General features: G+C 40.2%; 1 protein-coding gene across 1 annotated transcript; it reads right to left on the bottom strand.

The window, feature by feature from the left end:
* Window positions 1-8366: 8366 nt before the first annotated feature.
* On the bottom strand, window positions 8367-12411 carry LOC103933914 (UDP-glucose 4-epimerase GEPI48). Its single transcript, XM_009343618.3, has 9 exons — window positions 11659-12411; window positions 11109-11158; window positions 10873-11008; window positions 10589-10690; window positions 10231-10458; window positions 9873-9951; window positions 9535-9617; window positions 8862-8953; window positions 8367-8783 (listed from the first exon to the last, which is right to left on the bottom strand). Exons 1-9 carry the CDS (start codon window positions 11839-11841, stop codon window positions 8690-8692), a joined length of 1047 nt encoding a protein of 348 aa, XP_009341893.2. The 5' UTR covers window positions 11842-12411; the 3' UTR covers window positions 8367-8689.
* Between the last annotated feature and the right edge of the window lie 664 nt (window positions 12412-13075).

The following is a 13075-nucleotide window of genomic DNA, read 5'->3' as shown; positions in this document are numbered from 1 at the left end:
ACTTCGCTCTGCTCGGCAACAAAGACGACCCCATACGCGTTAACCTACGGACATGATGCAATGTTACCAGTCAAGCTAAGTATAAACTCGTTACGAGTGATTGAACAAAGTAGTTTGTTCAGTGCCAAGTACAATCAAGCCATGAGACAAGAGTTAGAAGACTTGGAAGAAATTTGGCTTGACACTTATAATTTATTGGTGGCACAGAAGAAGATTGCGGAGCGAGCGTATAATTAATGAGTCAGATGAAAAACATTCGGAGTGGAAGAGATGGTTTGGCAAACTGTATTGCCCGTGAGGATTAAAGACCCTAGGTTCGGTAAATGGTCGCCGAATTGGGAAGGACCATTCGTCGTTCACAAAGTTCTCGGTAAGAGGGCATATCACCTCAAGGATCGGACTGGTTTAATTCACAAGTTGCCAATCAACGAGAAATTTTAAAGAAATACTATCCAATCACTTGGGAAATGAGGGAATAAAGGTTTTTCATTAACTTTGAAAAGGATACAAGTGACAAGAAATTAAAGCAGCTTATAGATATATGAAGTTCTAAGGTGTCGAAAGAAAGAATGCCTCTAGAGTGGCTTTTAATTCTAGCCATCTTACTTCACCCATTGTAACCTCGGCTTGTCACGTCCTTTTGTCAAGTTTCATTTGTTCGATCTGCTTCGCGTCAGTTGCAAACTCTATCAACTTAGCCGTGTTCGACTCAAAATTCTTCTTGAGGTTAGAAGTAACGGCCGATCTCTGACATTGCAGTTCCGTAATTTGATGGTCGAGTTCGGCCAACCAATTCTTCTAAGTTTTTATTACCTCAAGCTCTGGTCGAAGTGCTTCTGGAACAACCATTGCAGCCTTCAGGTCATCTTCTGCTCGAATAGCCCTTTCAAAAATAGTAAAATATTCTCGAGTTCTCTCCAAGACCGGCAACGAGTGAACAACGGATTAGTTACTCAGCTAACCTTCGGATGCAAGGATGTTCAAATACTCTCCTACGAAGTCGAGGCCTTTACACTCTAGGGCTTGCAAAGCTGATAGAGAAATGAGCTCTTGTAGTTTGACAAAGGTGCTAACCTTGGTTGCAGTTATAGTAGGTTTGGCCGAGGTGGTTGAGGGTCCAGCCATCCCAGAAGTACTCGAGAGGAGAGTGTCGAGCTCCACTTCCCACGAAGGCTACATATGAAAAGATTTTAGACAAAAGAAAAATTGTAAGGAATATAGCAGAGAGAATTTGCTTTAGACCTGCCGAGAGAAAACTTTGGCTATATCTCGTGGTTCATTGCTCGAACCTAGAAAGCTTAATGGCCGAGCCTAGTGTTTAAGACTGGTTTTCAATTCACGCGGCCGATGAAGGTTATCTATGTTCGATGGCCACAGATGTGGCCAGGAAATATAGATAACACCCTTTGGGGCATAAAATTTTCAGTGAAACAAATAATCAAACACTTGACAGTTAATATTTTTTGGTTCAAACTTGTTATAGTAAAAAGTAACGAGAGAAATGAATCGAGCCTTACAAAAGCTGAAGTAACTTCTTGTGAAGGAATGCCAAGGTCTTGATCTTGCAGATGGATTGGTGTTTTTGCCGTCGCTTCAGGCTCGACAAGAGGCCCTTTTTCACGATCGACTGCAGGAGGATCGACTTGGTCAGTCGCCTCAACCACATGTGGATGATTGGTGGTAGGAGGTTTAGTTGGTCGATGACGACTCGTTAGCGGGATTTCTTCGTTGTCGTTGTCCTGGAACAAGAGTTTTTAGTATTCAAAATTTAATTGAAAGGAAAAGATTACCAAACAACATTATTATACCTCATATTCCAGAATGATCATAGAATTCTTCGGAGTAGAGGGGAATTTTTTCTCGATCAAGGGAAAAACCTTCTCAAAGGTAGGAGCAATGGCCAATCCCAGAGCTGCAGGTTCCTCAACCACCGAGCAACGACCGGTTCAGCCACGATATGAGGATCGGGTCGATCCTCGGGATGCACTTCCGTTGAGGCCTGGAGGGTAGGAACAGGAAGCGAGGCATCAGGGGTTGTCTCTCCGGTGGTTTGGCTAGAGATAACGTGAATCTCTCTCTCACCTCGCTAATTGCTTGACGCATTTTGAGCCAGGGAACTTCACCTGCCGTCTCGGCCTCCGGGCGAGATCGTTTGCTCAATTGGGTCGGCAAAGCAGTCTTAAGAAGAGGGGCCAACTTCTTCTTAACCGCGACCGTGGTTACCACGTTTGCTCGCTTTGGCACTCAACTGCCTTAAAAAAGGGAATCAAGTCAATATTTTGAACAAAGTCTAAAAGTGTCTAACAATGAAAGGGGGTGGTCGTAGATATATACCTTGGTTTGTCTCTTTGGATTGAGGGGCAAGGGCTTTCTTTGGGTGGTCGCCGAAAACCTTTTTGACGACGTCTTCGACCGGTGTATGGAAGAGGTCTTGAATGTAAGTTTCCCACCAGTCGACGAAGGTATCGGTACTAAGGGTTTCGGGGACATTCGGCCGGATTGGCACCTCTCTTGAAATTCACATGCCGTTTCCTTGCATTTTTTTCTCTAAAGAACCAGAGATGCATCCTCGGCTTAGAAGGGAGCGGGAAGTGAGCAGAGGCACCAGGCAAACTTGAATCTAGCCAAGTTTTCAAGCAGTGAAATGGGGGTGGTAGACTTCCTAGCTTGCTCGACAGGCATCACAGCCGAGGGGAAGGTCGCGTGTTAACACGAACGACCCCAGCTTTGGCGAAGAGTAGCATCTTCAGCTTCACTCCATGCTGATGATGAAAGCTTAATGGAGAATGGGTACTCTTGACGACGACATATTAGATATTCGTCGTCAGAAAGGTCTTCTAGATCGAAGAAGTATTTAAAAACTTCTTCGGCCCGCAGAGGAGGCACCGGTCGAGATGTTAATTGAAGGCTGAGTGTTTCAGTGGATTGAAAGTTGGGGATCTCTGGTCAAATGGTGGCAAAATAGACCTGTAGCCAGAGTTGGAAAACCCAAAGAAGGCCGTTCTAGTATGGATCGATTTTGTTGATGGTCATCTCGGCCAAGCAGCACAAGAGGTTGTCGAGGATGGCTGGACTGAGGGCCAAGGTATGACCACTTTCCAGGGCTCCGGCCACCGGCATATTCTTGACCAAGCACTTACTCGACTTAGTGCAACATATAAATTTGTTGTACCAGTAGAATAGAAAGGCTTCGTGCTCCCCATTTCGAGGGTTTTCTTCCTCTCGGCCAGCAAAATGGAGGATGAGGGCGTTGTAGTTGAAGAAATTCTTGTGTAGCTTCTGAATTTATTCTCTTGAAGGTTCTTAGCCTTCTTTGCTTAGTGTCTCGACAGCCCGCTCGTTATATAATGCTTTGAGGTCGAGATTAGACGAGTACCCAGAGAGGGCGGCGTCAACTGGGAGGCCAGAATGAGAGGTGCCAAGGATAACTGTGACATTAAGGATGGTAGGACTGATAGGGCCGAATGGGAGAACCATGGTGTTAGTGGCCGAGCACCAAAAGCTCAAAGCTGCCATGAGAAGTTCATTGCTCATGGCGATTTCCACGGTAGAGAGTCTAATAGCATCATAGATACCAAGAGTATTCCATTCTTGGATAAAGAATTTTTCCATCCGTTCGACCCAAGCTACCCAGGCTGTGGTGGTTGAAGGCCAGTCTCCTTAGGGCTTAGTCAAGTCCTATTTCGACCAATCAAACCTTTGCAACAAGGGCACTAGGCAATGAGCCTTAAGGAGGGTGGTGATGGGCGATGGCACGAGGTCTTTGAAGAGTGACCCCAAGATCTGATATGAAACGCTCAAATCACCTTCGAATCGTAGGTTTTTTATGGCGCTCCAATCAATGAAGTCCCCGCACTTGGCACATTCGTTGGAAAGTTTGGAAATGAAGGTATTGGAAGCCATTATGGAGAACTCGAAGAAATTTCTGGACTTAAAGGTTTTCTGGGTAGAGAATGAGCTTTGAAGGTGTTTTGGAAGATCAGTAGTTTTTGGAAGGGTAAAAACAACTGGAGAATTTTATAATCATGATGGGTATTCAAAAAATCCAGGTGAAGAGACTGAAAAACTCACGGATTGAGGATGCATGTGTATGTGTGAAGGCGAATTTAATGGTGAAGAGACGTCTCGATGGTTGCACGTTTCAAGGGTCATTATTAATGGCAGACAAGTAGGCTTATGAGTCGCCACATGGCAGAGCATCTGACAAATTAAGATCGTGCAATCGTGCTTCATAAATGCACCTAAGTGGATGGGATGTTCGGGACTTTTCGTTGTCTTCTAGAGATACGTCGAGGGTTTGATTTCACTTCTTCAAGTTGAAACTCGACCAAAGAATTCTAGGCCCAAGACCTCAGAAGCAAGGGAGCAATGTTTGGGCCCAAAATAATATTATTGGGCTGAGCTTAGGTTTATGTTCGGTCTAAAGCTCTACCAAAAATACTATAAGCAGTCTAGTGGTCATAAGCCGCTCAATCAGGTCGGCCGAGTCCTATTACAAGATGGATTAGTCTGGGTAAGAGGGAATGAGTCGAATCCTAGTAATATAAGGGGTCTCAATGAAATAAGGATGCTGAGGTTTGAAAAGTGAATGTGGCCGAATAAAGAGGTTAGTTCAAAGTCCTAATAGAGGAAGGATTGGCCGAGATCTGTTTAGATTAGGATGAGGAATCCTAACCCAAGTATAATGCTGGTTCAGCCATGACGAGGTTGGCTGCTATAAATAAAATGAGGGTGCATCATTATAAGCCCCTCCAATTCAACACACAAACTACCCTGCGCAAACCCTCACTCTACGTGAAACATCTCAACAACCTTGAGATTTTTGTTTTCCTTTTTCGCTAACACATCTTCAGTTTGGATAAATAACACTGTGAAGGCAACTGGTGAACATCTTCAGTTTGAGTAAACAGCATTATTGCCGTAGAATCAGCCGATCGCAAAACACCTTCAGTTTGGATAAACATCACTCCGTCGAGACCAACTGATTACCTATCCAAGTCTTGGTCAAGAAGGATTTTCGAATCCTTATTGGCAAAAGTCATCTCATTAGCCTTCTCGGCGAAGTGGGGTATTATAGATTACTAGGCTCGGCACATTGAACGCCAATTTTGTTTTATGATTGGGTATTCACAAGTAAGTTCTAGAGTTTGGCATTCTGACGGCCAAACCACATTCACCATCAAGACATACATCTTTTTTTAGTACTTGTGTCCATATAGTTTAGTACCGGTTCGGCGTGCTTATACTCTTACTAATATAATCACTGTAACCGAACCTGGCGCTGACAATCCGTGAACTTTGCAAGACTAGCAACCTTGTCTTCAGGCTCTAGAACCCGAAGGTCGAGACGTGTTCCTTTCTCGATCGCAGTCGCAAGATCAAGAAGTTAGCAGCGCGCTCAATGCAACATCAACACATTTTACTCCTCGGTCGAGCTTGACTGACGAGTTGGCACGCTCGCATCAACCGAAGGACGTAGTTAGCTCATTAGTTAGTCGGCCCGCGCGCCACATAGGCTTAGTAGTTTTTAGGGTAAACAATAAGAAACAATGAAATTTCATCATAAGAATTAAATAAGCAAATGGTTTCAGATTGAATTGAATTTTTGAAAGAATGATATATGAATCGAGACTTACAAAATTGACGGTTCGGATCATTGGAGTTCGATATGGAAACTATCCCACAACTAATCCCTATTTAAAAAAAAAAAAATTAGGAATCCCTTTGCATAAAGGGTTGAATAATATAATAATCAAACTTATACAGCGGGTCAAAAAATCTTAGTACAAGAAGAGTAAATTTGAAAGAATGTTTTTGGCTTTCCAATTCATGCAGTGCGGCTATTAACTTATTGGACAACAAAGAAGAGAAATTATCCTCGCTGGATCCTCTTTGTGAGGATCCTAATCACATCTGTTCATCATACATCGTGCAATCAGTTTTCGTCAAATACTGTTTATATTCAATAAGAATTTACAATAATTTTTGACCTTATAATGTACGATGAATGAATGTAATTTGAGGATCTCCGAAATCCTCACAAAGAAGATCCAACGAGGATCCTAACTCAATGAAGAAGGAAGGTTCACTATTTTTTTGGGGTTATGCCTGGAAGCATGGAGAATAGGAGACAAGGAGGTAATGATCAAGTTTAATTTTTAATATTTGGGTAATGACCAACCAAATACATTAAACATCTCTTTCAGTTTTTGTCTTGGCAACATTGGGATCATCATCATCATCGTATGCCTGACAACTGTATATTACTCAACACTGGACAAGTTAGATTTTTATTAAAGAAATGATTTAGACATGGTTTACATGTGGATTCTCTCTCCTTTTAATTTATCTCCCCTTACTTTCCTCTCTATTTGAACGATTACGGTTTAGCCACGTCAACATCTTATATTGATTTTTTTTATAAAGACAATAAAACAAAAAACAATATATAAGAGGAAGAGAAGGAAGGAGATGAGAATAAGAGGAGAGAAAATCCTACCTCCTCTAATATTTCCTAGCAATAATGTAAAGGACAATACCTGCGTCCACTTTCTCGACACAATTTTGATTATTTATATATTTTGACCGTGTAAATATTGTAATCAAAATTGGTAATTTTCTTAATCCTATGTGCCTATAGAAAAATCAAACTAACGACGGTATAATCCTTTATATGTATAAAATAAATACATCAATACAAGTATACCAAGGTGACTTAATGACGTTTAATTTGATTCATTTTTATTTCATAGATGACTAAATGATTGTATTAAAAAAAAAGTTATAAAGGGGTATAACAAAACAAAGTTACAAACCAAAATCCAAAAATAATTTCAAGTTTGTTTTCATTCATGCTTCTCTGTTTCTTTTGAAATACAAGCGATATTACTTTAATTAATCTCAAACTCTAAATATATATATATATATATATATATATATATATGTGTGTGTGTGTGTGTGTGTGTAGACTCAACTATAATACAAATTTAGTATATTAGATGTAGCATACACAAGTTCATGATGCCACATGCACAGGCAGTACCACTGTTATAAAAATCTCCGCCTAAACTGCTAAGGCACCCACCTAGCCTGCGCAAACCTGCCTAGACATCTGCTTAATTTGCGACTCTCACTAAGACAGAAAATCATTTGCATTTTATTTTTTTCAATAAATTGTAAGAGACTTGTTGAATACTTGGATGAGCACACAATATATATGTTCCCATGTTTTTCATTATATTCTAATACTTTATAATCAATATGTCATTCTATTTTGCAATTTATGTATACCATTGCAATTATGTATTTTCTATGTATATAATTATGCACTTATTTACATGATATATAATATTCATTACCTAAGCGTAAAGCCCCAGCCCGCCACCCGACTAGCGATTATCATCTTTTAGAAGCTTGGGCAGCACGAATGCAACCCATTTGTACATGTATGAATACACACGCCAGTTAGTTGCGGTTTTGTTGCCTCTGGGAGTGCCATCATGAAACAGGCCGATTCCCATTGGAAGGAATGGGCAGTAACAGCAGTTGGTTGGAATTGTACTACCGAAAATAGTCTCTTTCCAATTTATGCACTGCCGTTGTTAAGTTAATCGGACTCAAGCCCGACCTATGTGAGTTTGAATTTGTACTATATCTGATTCCATCCAAGAAAGGTGGACTCAAGCGAGTTGTCCGATGCTAGAATAATCTCCCTAGATAGATTTGGATGTGATTCCAAGAGTTGAACGAGAATGAATACCACACATAAGAGTCAAGACCGGGCTCTCTAATAGAATGTTGAACCGATCCATTTCGGATCGACTGAATTGGTACGGCCTTGATTCACAGCCCTAAGTGAAGGGACAGTAGTGGACTTTGCCCCATGAAGTAGTTTCTTTTCTTGCATTCCGAATCAATTCTTTAAAAAATATAAAGTCTAGCTTACTACCCGAATTTATATTCTTAAATCTGAAAAATATAATATCTTTCGTAGTTTAAATTTCTAATAAAATATCTCTAAAACAACAAAAATTGACATTGAATGAGACTATAAGAGAAACGCAGCCCAAGAGTGACAATTTCGGGCCTCGCAACATGCAATGGCTACAAACTGCCAGCGGCCTTGGGCGATTTTGGCCATGATAGATTCTCGGGCACTAGCGACGTTGCACGTTTGGCCGCACCCAAGAATTTCTCCCAAGGAATCCATCACACAACAAAGTGCAGACTGCAAATCAAAAGCATATATGTTTCCAACAACAAAGTTTCTTCTGGACATTCCAAATTCCTGTATTGCAAATAATGGTATAACGCGGTCTGATCTCAAAATACATGGAGGAGCATAAGTAACAGCAATTGGTTAGAACTGTACAACTAAAACTGTGATGATTGAGTAAAACTGTAAAACCAAAACATAACATTAATTGGCCAGAATCTTAACACCACAGTGACTAACTGGTTAAGGATCGGCCAACGAAGCTCATGAGAACGAACCTAATCTCTGCAAGGCCGCTAAAGCTTTACATCGAGTGTGAGAGATGACGATCACTAAACCTAAATATAAAGCATATGAAACTATCACCTTACAGTTGCTTAGCCTGCACGTCTAAAGCTATACGGATATGGCTAGTCTAGTTCCACTGTCGATAAACGCTAAACTAACATATAAAGCGTATGAAACTATCAGCTCTCAGCTGCTAGAGTCTGAAGTTTCATAGCCATATGGATTTTTGCTAGCCCAGTTCCACTGATCCCGGCACATGTCATCAATGCAATATTTTGCCCTGCAAGGAAATTACAAATGTAAGATTTAAGGCTTGATGACAGACCGCATAAATTTTTCATAAAATCTCAGTACTCACTTCCAGTTCAGTTCCCTCTCTGCCTTTTCTGTTGATGCGTATACGACTTCAGCATCACCAGGACGCCTCCCAGACGTGACAAGAGGAATTTTCTGAAAAAGTAACAAGTAAACAAATAAGCTTAACCAAAATAACAAACGGTCAAAGAAAGACTGGCAAATGTTGAACAGAACATATATTGTGGAAGTGGAACAAGGTCCAAGATTCTTCCAATAGTGAGTTAATCAACAGAATTGAACACTATTCTCCAACCACAGAAATCCTAGTATTCGCTTAATTAGAATAGTCATTCTTTAGCCGCCGGGGGCTGGGGGTGGTTAAGCGATCTAGTGCGTGGACTTGGAATGTCTTAGGTTTGACCTCTTCTAATAAAGGGAAACGAAAAAGTTCTTGTCAGATGAGCCAAGCTAAAACCACTGTGGTAAACATCTCATTCCAACCATGTCCAAATTCTGAAACGTTATCCACACTTCTGTCCAAATTTGATACAAAATATTTGACTATGCAAATAGGAGTCACCTCTATCCTAACAACTAAAATTAAAGTGATGTACAGACAACATTTCGCAGAATGAGACCCCAGTTTTACAAGCAGCACGATGTTCATAACAGAGAATTAGGGACCGGTAACCAATACAACAACTAAAAATATAGAAATATTTGCAAAAACAAACCTTTCCGGATGCCTTTTCAAATGCTGCAACCATCTCCAAGACTGATGATCCTTTACCTGTTCCTAAATTGTACACCTCGCAACCTGTCGATTAATACAGAGTGTAAATACATTCAACATCTCTGTGGAACAAAGGCAAAATAAAACAGGAAAGTTCTAGATTAAACTTTGTCTGAACCACATTAGCATGAAATATATAAACACCAAAGCATCACATGTGAGGCAAGACGTATTACATAGTTTGAGGGTGTGGTCAGGCATAAAATAATCTCCATATCAAACTAACAGAAAGAGGTCAAGTATCACAGACAAAGAAAATGGCGATATTAGAACCCCTACCTATAGTACCCTCGTCTAACTTGTGCAATGCAGCAATGTGCCCATCTGCTAAATCACATACATGAATATAATCACGTACCTGAAATGGGATAAACAGGATCAAAATTAATCCTCCAGCAATATTATAAGCTTAAGAGAAAAGGAAAAGCAAATGATGCCACCTAAATCCCCAAAAATTTGTGATTAATCCATACAATAACAAAGGTAAAATATTAATGAACACAGATACCAAAACACTTATGAAAATCTCAAGTAATCAAGTAAACTGAGCATCTATACAAATTTGGATATGGCCCAAACAAGTTAGTGCGGACATGAAAAAATTTGCGTACAGAAAAAGGCTACAATGAATACATACCCCAGTACCATCTTTGGTATTATAGTCAGCTCCAAACACTGTCAGTGCTTGACGCCTGCCTACAGCAACTTGCTGCACAAATGGCATGAGATTGTTTGGTACCCCACGAGGATCCTCACCAATAAGGCCGCTAGGATGTGCACCAACTGGATTAAAATATCTCAGCAATATGATTTTCCAGTCAGAGTCTGAGTGGTAAAGATCACGAGCAATTTCTTCAATGAAAAGCTGAAAAAGAAGATAAAGGGGATGAATAAAAGGTACATCATCTGAACCAAGAAGCTGCATGGTGATACTCTTACTGAGAAGCTAACCAGACATTTAGAACTAGATACACCTAATTATGGCCATATTCTACCTTAGTTCGTCCATAAGGATTGGCTGCAACAAGTGGGAAATCTTCAGTACATGGGACCACCTTCGGCCAACCATAAACAGTTGCTGACGATGAGAACACAAGCTGAAAGTATCCAAAGTATGTGAAACCCATGTCAACGAAAGATCAGATACATTCAACATCTGAATTTAAAAAATTCTCCCAAGAAGAACTATCATATAAGATTTTGGGAACTTGAAAATGAGAAACCACTGATACGCAATCAACATTATATCAAACAAAGTTGAAGGAACATTAGAGAGTACCTTTTTGCATCCATGGGCAGCCATGACTTCCAACAGAGTAATTGTCCCAATTATATTGTTGTTATAGTAGAGCAATGGTTTCTGAACGCTTTCACCAACCGCTTTGAGTCCACCAAAGTGTATGACAGCATCAAATCTGCAATTTGGAGGTATGAATAAGAAATGTTATATCTGGAACATGATACAGTCGATGGCAAAGTCATGATTGGGGGCGCTTTTCGAGTGAAGATGCTTACGGTGTTGAAGAAAAGAGATTATCGAGTCCGGCTTTGTCCCGGAGGTCTTGCTGCAGGTGGAATTGGAAATGGAATTGTGAGAAATCATGATCATGAATCAATGAAACAGTGAACACACTGGAAAAACTCAACCCCATAAGAAATTTCAGCCATCACTAAAAAAAGGTGCAAAACTTGAGCCATCAATTCTGCATAACTTTTTTTCAGCAGTTATATGACTATTAAGGCACAAAAATCAAGAAATTGCATAAATTTCCCAAATTTTCAAATATAAAAACACAAACTTGGAAACCCAGAAAGCAGAATTACAGTTCTCCAAAAATACCCACCAAAAAAAAAAAAAAAAACTCAATTTGTATATATACATTTTTTGTTTTGCCAACTAATTAAAATACCAATTTCTGAGAGTTGGGCATAAATACTCAGTTCAAAAACCAAGAGTGTCGGTTTCTGCCCCTCAAAATTGGAAAATACAACTGATCAAATTAACAAATGATCACCCAATCAGCAAATGAAACAAAAAATTAACCACAAAAACCAAAATCCAGACCTTGTGGAAGGAGAGGTTTTTGCCGAAATCACGAGCGAGTTCCCTGACACGGTTAATGGCGACTTCAGATGAGTTGTCGAGATTGTCAACGACGACGGTTTTGAAGCCGCCGAGTAAAAGCTGAAGCACGGTGTGGCTGCCGATGTAACCGGCTCCGCCGGTGACCAGTATGCTCTTGGCCATGGAAGCAAGCGAAATGCGGCTGTCAAAACGACAGCGCAGTACACGAGGCAGAGGAGGGCGAGGAATGAGAAGTAGTGGTGGGATTCCTGGAAAGCGTGAAGATTTTTGGGTGCCGCGGCAAAAGCATGGAAAGAAGGCCAATATATAGGAACCGCTGATGGTACTAGTCGCCAGCGGTTACTTTAAGTAACCAATTAATTTAGTTAATTAATTTTCCAAAGGGAGGAAGAACACGAAGCAAAAGCAGTTTAACGTCTCTCTCTCCTCTCTCTCTCTCTCTCTCCTCCTGAGTGCGGGAGTAACTGAAATTTTGGAATAATTAATTGAATAAACAACGTAAAGCTTTGGGGTGGACCAGATCTGACACGTGGAGCGATCTCGAGTGGGGTGGTGATTGTGAAGGTTGGATGACTCACATGGCGACCATCGGAGTGATGGAAAGGACTTGGGTGTAAATTTACGGAGGAGGCGGCGGCGGCGGTGGGCGGTGATTGGTATCTGCTTTTTCTAGGTTAAAATCTGGGATGAAGACTGGAATCTTGGAGAGGATGCCAGACTAAGGTAAGAAACATTTCATTGAATTTAATTGGACTTATTGAGTTCAAGGTTAACTAACTTCCTCTACGTGTCTAGCAGTTGATATTTATTTTAATTTAAAATTAAATTTTATTTCTGTTTTTACATCTAATTACATATTTTTTAATTGAAAAAAATCCAAAATTAAAAAAAGTTTTTTTTTTTTTTTTTTGAGCAACAAAATTATCTAGAGTGAAGGATGAGTTAGTAATAATTAACCACCAGTTTGAAAATTCATCCAAAATATGTAAAATATTATATTATTCGTGTATACATCATAGGAGACCTTTAAGTGAATGGAACCCCATCTTTTCTAAATGGAGATTAGTTATGGGGTGCCAACTACATCGAACTTCAACGATTTGAGCTGTTTATTTTGCAAGTCTGGTTTGGATCGTTGAAATTTGATGTGGTGTGAACCCCACAACTATTCTCTATTTTTTTAATGGACATCCCTAGGGCTGGGTTTGGTTGACAAACCATGCCAAATTCCTTGTATTACCTGCTAGCCACATATACATAATTACCGAAAATTAATTACCGCTAGCCAACCGTCTTCTTGTGGTTGCCAAAAATCGATTCAGCCAAAATTATTGGCTGGTTTGGTTGGTAAATGGTACAACTGATGGTTTGCAAATAAGCTACAAAAACAACATCT

Source organism: the organism of the source record quoted next, unplaced genomic scaffold (genome assembly GCF_019419815.1).
Source record: "Pyrus x bretschneideri cultivar Hongxiangsu unplaced genomic scaffold, Pyrus_bretschneideri_v1 Contig42, whole genome shotgun sequence".
Classification (NCBI taxonomy): domain Eukaryota; kingdom Viridiplantae; phylum Streptophyta; class Magnoliopsida; order Rosales; family Rosaceae; genus Pyrus; species Pyrus x bretschneideri.
The sequence above is the reverse complement of the archived record's forward strand: the minus strand, read 5'-3'. Positions and strand labels throughout refer to the sequence as shown.

Bases quoted from the DNA above. Each gene is read 5' to 3' on its own strand.
- LOC103933914 (XM_009343618.3), bottom strand. From the start codon at position 11,841: ATGGCCAAGAGCATACTGGTCACCGGCGGAGCCGGTTACATCGGCAGC. The intron at 9,618-9,872 runs GTAGGGGTTCTA...ATTAATCGACAG, and splicing joins GTTAGACGAGGGTACTATAG to GTTGCGAGGTGTACAATTTA. The intron at 8,954-9,534 runs GTTTGTTTTTGC...TTACTTTTTCAG, and splicing joins TTGAAAAGGCATCCGGAAAG to AAAATTCCTCTTGTCACGTC.